Source organism: Urocitellus parryii, chromosome 5, assembly GCF_045843805.1.
Source record: "Urocitellus parryii isolate mUroPar1 chromosome 5, mUroPar1.hap1, whole genome shotgun sequence".
NCBI lineage: Eukaryota > Metazoa > Chordata > Mammalia > Rodentia > Sciuridae > Urocitellus > Urocitellus parryii.
Genome location: NC_135535.1, coordinates 6546484 through 6553055, shown reverse-complemented (window position 1 = coordinate 6553055; position 6572 = coordinate 6546484). Strand labels below are relative to the sequence as shown.

Here is a 6572-nt window from a genome sequence, read left to right as displayed (position 1 = left end):
CCTGAGCCCGCCTGCCTGGGGAACAGTGGTCAGCTACCTTGCAGGGCTGCTTCCAGGGTGAGACGAGGGCTCACTTGAGCCCCCGGAGGAGCAGACAGGCTCTGGGTCAGGCCCTGGGGAGCCACTGTTCTCCCAGCCTCCACCGCAACACAGAGACCGTCCGCCCATCCAGGGGTGGGGCACCACGCCAGGCAGCTGGACCGCCACGGGAAAGGGAGGGCTGAGGCAGCCAGGGTGGGCACGGTGTCCCATCTGGGTCAACACAGGGGGCAGGAATGGGGCCGAGGACGGGAGTCAGAGGAGGCTGGATGGAGCTGCAGGTGGTGGGCTCAGGACCTGCCAGACAGAGGGACGTTGGGGGATAGGGTCTTGGGGTGGGAGGGAGGAGCCAGGCCACAGAGACAACCCGGGGAGTCTCTCGGGGAGAGGGGAGAGCTCTGGCCACTCACCCAGCTCCCGCTCAGCCGGGCCTCTGCTGCACCCTGACACAGCAGAACCCCTTCTCAGCAGCGTGCACAGGACCTTTCTGCTCCAGGCCCCACTCTGACGACCACCGCTTGCCACATCCGCAGCCTGCGTGTCTGTCCCTTGAGCCCCATCTTGAGCCCCATGCTCCCATGCCAGCCTCCTCCTCTGGGCAGCTGGGGTGTTCGCCTCTCCCCCCCACAGCGCTTGCACACAGCGCTGATGGGGGCCCTCGCTGTGTTCTCTCAGAGGCTCATGGGCTGCGCAGCAAGATGCCGGCTGGCACCGGGTGAGCCACACAGGCTCTGTGGGCAGGCACGGGCGGGGGAGGAGGCCTTCAGGAAGAGGCTGGGTCCCAGGGAGCCCCCAGGGGCTGAGCAGCACTTCGCCAGCTGCAGCAGGGGAGGGAGATGGGACAGCCCAGGAAGGACCTGAAGAAGGGAAGCACTTGTCTGGGTGCAGGATGGGGGCCCCCCCCCGGCGGCCACAGCAGGAGGACCTCGGATGTGAGGTTGAGGCCATGGGCGGGCCCTCACTCTTCGTTCAGGTCAAGGCCACACCCTGGGCTTCTGATCCAGGACAAGCCCCATGGCTGGTGGAACCTGTCCTAGAGATTTTCATAGACCAGGTTCAATTCACTGTCGTCCCCAAACCTAGGCAGTCTCTCCTGGGAAAGAAAGAATGAGGAGGAATAGAAGAGGGAGAAAGGAAGGGGTGGAGAGAGAGAAAGGGGTGGAGAGAGAGAGGAAGGGGTGGAGAGAGAGGGGAAGGGATGGAGAGAGAGAGGAAGGGGTGGAGAGAGAGGGGAAGGGATGGAGAGAGAGGGGAAGGGATGGAGAGAGAGGAAGGGATGGAGAGAGAGAGGAAGGGGTAGAGAGAGAGGGGAAGGGATAGAGAGAGAGGGGAAGGGGTGGAGAGAGAGGGGAAGGGGTGGAGAGAGAGGGGAAGGGGTGGAGAGAGAGGGGAAGGGATGGAGAGAGAGGAAGGGATGGAGAGAGAGAGGAAGGGGTAGAGAGAGAGGGGAAGGGATAGAGAGAGAGGGGAAGGGGTGGAGAGAGAGGGGAAGGGATGGAGAGAGAGGGGAAGGGATGGAGAGAGAGGGGAAGGGATGGAGAGAGAGGGGAAGGGGTAGAGAGAGAGGGGAAGGGATAGAGAGAGAGGGGAAGGGGTGGAGAGAGAGGGGAAGGGGTGGAGAGAGAGGGGAAGGGGTGGAGAGAGAGAGGAAGGGGTGGAGAGAGAGGGGAAGGGATGGAGAGAGAGGGGAAGGGATGGAGAGAGAGGAAGGGATGGAGAGAGAGAGGAAGGGGTAGAGAGAGAGGGGAAGGGATAGAGAGAGAGGGGAAGGGGTGGAGAGAGAGGGGAAGGGGTGGAGAGAGAGGGGAAGGGATGGAGAGAGAGAGGAAGGGGTGGAGAGAGAGGGGAAGGGATGGAGAGAGAGAGGAAGGGGTGGAGAGAGAGGGGAAGGGATGGAGAGAGAGGGGAAGGGATGGAGAGAGAGGAAGGGATGGAGAGAGAGAGGAAGGGGTAGAGAGAGAGGGGAAGGGATAGAGAGAGAGGGGAAGGGGTGGAGAGAGAGGGGAAGGGGTGGAGAGAGAGGGGAAGGGATGGAGAGAGAGAGGAAGGGGTGGAGAGAGAGAGGAAGGGGTGGAGAGAGAGGGGAAGGGATGGAGAGAGAGAGGAAGGGGTGGAGAGAGAGAGGAAGAAGAGATAAGAAAAAAGAGAAAGGGATAAAGAAGGAAGGAAAGAGGGAAGGAAGGAAGGAAGGAACATTAGGTAGGTAAAAGTGAACTTGCAGTAATTCAGTTTTCATGGAGGCAAACAGATCACTTCCTGGGCAGAGCTGACAGAGATGGCTGCCCTCCGCCCCAAGGCCACCCCACCAGCCTCTCCTGTCACCACGCTGCTGCCCCCGCCCCTGCCTCCAACTACATTGGCCCCCTGCCTGCCCCACGCACCCCACTCCCTGACTCCCTCCCACTCACTTGCAGGGTTCAGGGTCTCAGGGAGCCCTCCCTACCCCCAGCCCTGGCCTGGGCCTTCTGGGAACCCACCCCTCACAATGGGACTTTATATGTCTCTGCGTGTCCGTGGGCTCAGTGACTTTGTTCTTACAGGCCCAGGCTCCCAGAGGACAGGGACGTACCTCACGCCTCTGTCCAGTACCCAGGGCCTGGGACAACGGTGGGCACTGCCTGACATCTTCAGGGGTCCCCGAGGCCCTGCTAATCAGGGCCTAATCTGGAGCTGGAGAATGAGATTCACCATGCAGTCCCCACCTGGGCTGGGGGCACCCTGCACACCCTGCCGGCTCTTCCATGGTGCCTGGGGACACCCCTTGGGGGCTCCTATCCTGGCTTGACACCCTCTGCACTTCATAACGTTCAGAGCTCCAGTGCAGGTCTTACTCTTTTTGGGATGGATGGTGTTGCAGGAAAACATCACTCATCCACTTTGCAGATGAGCAAACTGAGGTTAAGGAGAGAAACTGTGATTGAGTAATTGGCCCGAGGCCCCATCATGGTCCCAGCAGGGCCCTGACCAGGCCACCCAACCTGGCACAAACTCAGCTCCAGCTCTAAATTAGCGAAGCCCAGCCTGGGGGCATCTACGTGCCCAGCACTGTTGACCAGATTGGCCGGTGTAGACACTGCGCTGTGCCCTCCAGGGGTAGCTCTAATGACCACACTCATGGTGCCCACTCCTGGGCAGCCCTCTCAGCACAGCCGTCTCTCCTTGTGGCAATTCTGTTTTAACTCTTCAGTTACAGACCAGGAGACAGCCCAGAGAAGGTAGTACCTTAGTCAGGGATGCACAGCTGCTAGGGGTGGCTCGGAAGTCGGAACCCCCTTTGCCTTGGGAGGGGGCTGGGAGACAACAGCTGGGGTGAGTTCTGCCGTCTCCGCAGCCCCACGGTACAGATGAGAAGGTAGGGGCCGTGGAGAGCCGGGCCTGGCCTGCGCCCCAGCCTCCGCGTACCTGGGAGGGGCGGTTCCTGGCCGAGGGTGGGCTGCTGGCCTCGCTCTCGATGTAGGCGTAGACCTCGGGCTCGCGGTGCTCCAGGGCCTGCGGGAGGAAGACGGGGAGCAGGTCAGAGGCAGGTGTGGGGGAGCCGCAGCCCCAGCAGCCAGCCTCTCTGCCCGTCACTGTCCCGTCGTGTTGCGGGAGCCCAGGGGCAGGCAGTGCCATGCTGGAGTGGCCACACTGCCCCACGCACTGACCCACCAGGCCATCTCTGTCACCTCACCTGCTCCCCTCCTCGCCCAGGGCCACGTCCTCTCTGCTCCAACCACCTCCTCAAGGACCTCAGCAGAGTACGTGCTGGGCCCCGGGTCCAGACGCCCACTCACCTGGCAAGACGAGGGTCCCTGTCTGCCCCGCCAGCCTGCCTGTCCTTGCCCGTGAGGGCACCGCCACCAGCAGCTCCTGGGTGACACTCACACCCACTGCTCCCTTGGGCACCCGCCCGGCACCCGCCTCACTCCTGGTTCAAAGTCCTTACCCCTTCCAGGGTCCCAAGCCCACCCCACCAGCCTCTCCTGCCATCCACACTGTTAGGCCTCCCCTGACCCACTGCCCGTCGGGGGCTCACGGATAACCCGGGGTCCTCTGAGGCCATACTCCCCACCCGTCAAGCCTGGACCCTGGGGGAGTCTGGAGCCCAGCTCCGGCTCTCGGTGCACCCCCCCCTCATTTTCCTTGTACTCCGCCGCTGCCCCTCCCAGCCACCTGGTTCCAGCCATTCCCACTCCCCGTCTGACCACAGCCCACGCAGCCCAAGGCTCCCTGGTGAATGGGGAGCAGCACTGGGGCCAGGGCTGGGAGCCTGGCCTCGAGGCCCCCTGAACCCGGCTCCATCAGAGACTGGCTCTCCCCAGGCTCCTGCCAGACTGGGAGCCCCTGAGGCAGGGACTGCGTCTGGTTTGTCTCTGATTCCCGAACCTAAGCTGCTCTTGGCACAATGAGAGCATCACCAAGTCAACCATGAAGGGGCCACCTCCCTCATTTGGGTGTATCCCAGGGTCACACTCTCTTGGCCCAAGCTCCAGAGGCCTGACCACAGACGCCAAATGAGACCAAGTTCAACTCCTAGTTCTAATATTTGCCAGCCAAGGGCAAACCCTTAAAAAAAAACCAAAAACTCTGTGCCTCAGTTTCTGCATCTATAAATGGGGGCTATCTTGAGGTCCAATGCAGGATTAAATGAGATACTATACACCAGGGGACCAACGCAGAATTGGGCAAATAGTAGGTGCTGAATGAGCAGTGATTGAATGTCTTGAAGAAAGCTATCATTGTCCTCCTCCCTCTGAAGCCCTAGCCTGGACTCACCCCAGACCTCACTGGGCTGCAGAGCAGAGTCCCCCAACAGCCTGAGCAAGAGGCGGCAGCCTTCCCTTCCCTGAGTGTACGTGTCAGATGGATGCCGGCTGGTTGCCAAGGAGGCGGTTTCCCTGGCAACAGTCAAGCAGGGGTTGCTGAGGCAGGCTGGAGAGACAGGTGGTGCTCAGAGGCAGGAGGAGGGCGGGGAGGTGGGAGGGGAGGAGGGCGGGTGGCGCTGGGGAGCAGCGGGGCATGAAAACCCGCGTAATCAACCATTTGGCACTTGGGAGACCCTCGCACTTCAAGGGCATCTGACACAGGGATGCTGGGGTTCCCCGGAGGTCCTGTTTAGGGGATCTCTGAACCAGAAAGAGCGTGGGTCTTGGGAGAGAGGTTTCTAACCTGCCTCCGTCCCGAGGGGGAACCCCACTTCCAAGGGAAGGAAACTTCCCAGGCCTTCCCTGACCCGTGCGGGTCCTCGTGCCCGTCCAGAGACCCGGGACGAGGTGTGCTGCTTGGTGGCCTGCACTCCCCACCCCTCCCCCAGGCCCGGGCCCCTCAGGTCTGACAGGCCGGACAGTCCCTCTGGGCTGGGCATTTCTGGTCACAGAGAGGGGGGAGAAGCAGCCTCCTGGCCACACCTCAGCTGGGTGGCAGATCTGGGTCACAGGTGGCCCCTTCTGCCCCGCCCAGTACATGTGGGCTGCCTAGCACAGGTGATCCCCGGAGGCCGGGGCTATCCCAGCCAGAGAAGAGCACTTGCCCTGCGACCCTGCAGGCCTCGGACCCACAGAGTGAGCGTGCTGTGGCGCAATGTGGGGCCGAGAGCAGCAGAGATGGCCACCAGCAGCTGCGCGTGCGGCCTGTGGCAAGGCCTGACCGGCTGGGTCATCGCACACAGGGTCTGGCTGCAGCAGCAGGCTGTGGAACGCAGGGTGCCGCCTTGTCAGCGGACACCCTGACGAGGCCAGTGCCCTCCCTCCACTGTGCCCGCCGGGAGGACGCAGGGCTGGCCTCTCCGTGGGTGGCCCGTGGGCTGTGCCGGGCAGGGCTGTGCCGGGCAGTGGTCATGGTCTAAGACTCAGGTCCTACGGCCTTTTGCCTCCTGCTGCCCAGGGTAATGGTGCCGACCTGCCTGGTCACCAGCCAAGCAAAGGTGTGGCGGCAGTGCCAAGGCCATCGCCCTGGTGGGCTGGGGCAGGGCAGAGTCAGCTGCCTTGGGCCTGGTGCTGGGTCCCTGGGTGGGAGCTGAGGGTGCTGCATAGACAGGAGCTGACTCAAGGGAGAAAGAGCACCTGCTCCAGGTCGGGGGCTCAGCACGTCTGAAGGGAGCAGCCCCCGGCTCTGACGGCGTGGGGACGGCTTTTCCAGCACTGTGTCCCAGTTGGGTGCTAGAAAGGTCCTTTGGAGGCAAAGAGAGCAGGGAGGGCTGGAAGAGAGAGCAGGAAGGGGACACACACGGCCAGGCGGAGCTGAGGGGAGGGTCCAAAGGCTACCCAGGGAAGCCAGCCCCGCACCAACGCCCCACGTTGGCCACGATGTCCCTCTGTCCTGCACCCGGCCACCCTGAAAAGGAAGAGACGATTCTGAGCACCTGTGTGCGCGGGGCGCTGGCTGCCATGGGGCGGGAAGGAGGCTCCAGTCAGAGACACTCACCGAAGCTGATGGTGGCCATGAAGGCTACCGCGAGGCCAGAGAAAGGCCACAGAGTCCGGGTGGGGGTGAGGGAAGGGAGAGGTCAGGAGAGCGCCTGGAAGGCCTGGGCAGAGAGCCGGAGGGAGACGCCC

General features: G+C 62.8%; 1 protein-coding gene across 1 annotated transcript in view; it reads right to left on the bottom strand.

Annotated features, from left to right (window-relative positions):
- Window positions 1-1072: 1072 nt before the first annotated feature.
- Nfam1 (NFAT activating protein with ITAM motif 1) overlaps window positions 1073-6572 on the bottom strand; it is a 28927-nt gene continuing 23427 nt past the window's right edge. Inside the window, exons 5-6 of the mRNA XM_026394328.2 lie at window positions 3442-3528; window positions 1073-1132 (exon numbers count right to left, since the gene is read on the bottom strand). Coding sequence (XP_026250113.2) covers window positions 1073-1132; window positions 3442-3528 — 147 coding nt within the window. The remainder of the gene's footprint in view (window positions 1133-3441; window positions 3529-6572) is intronic.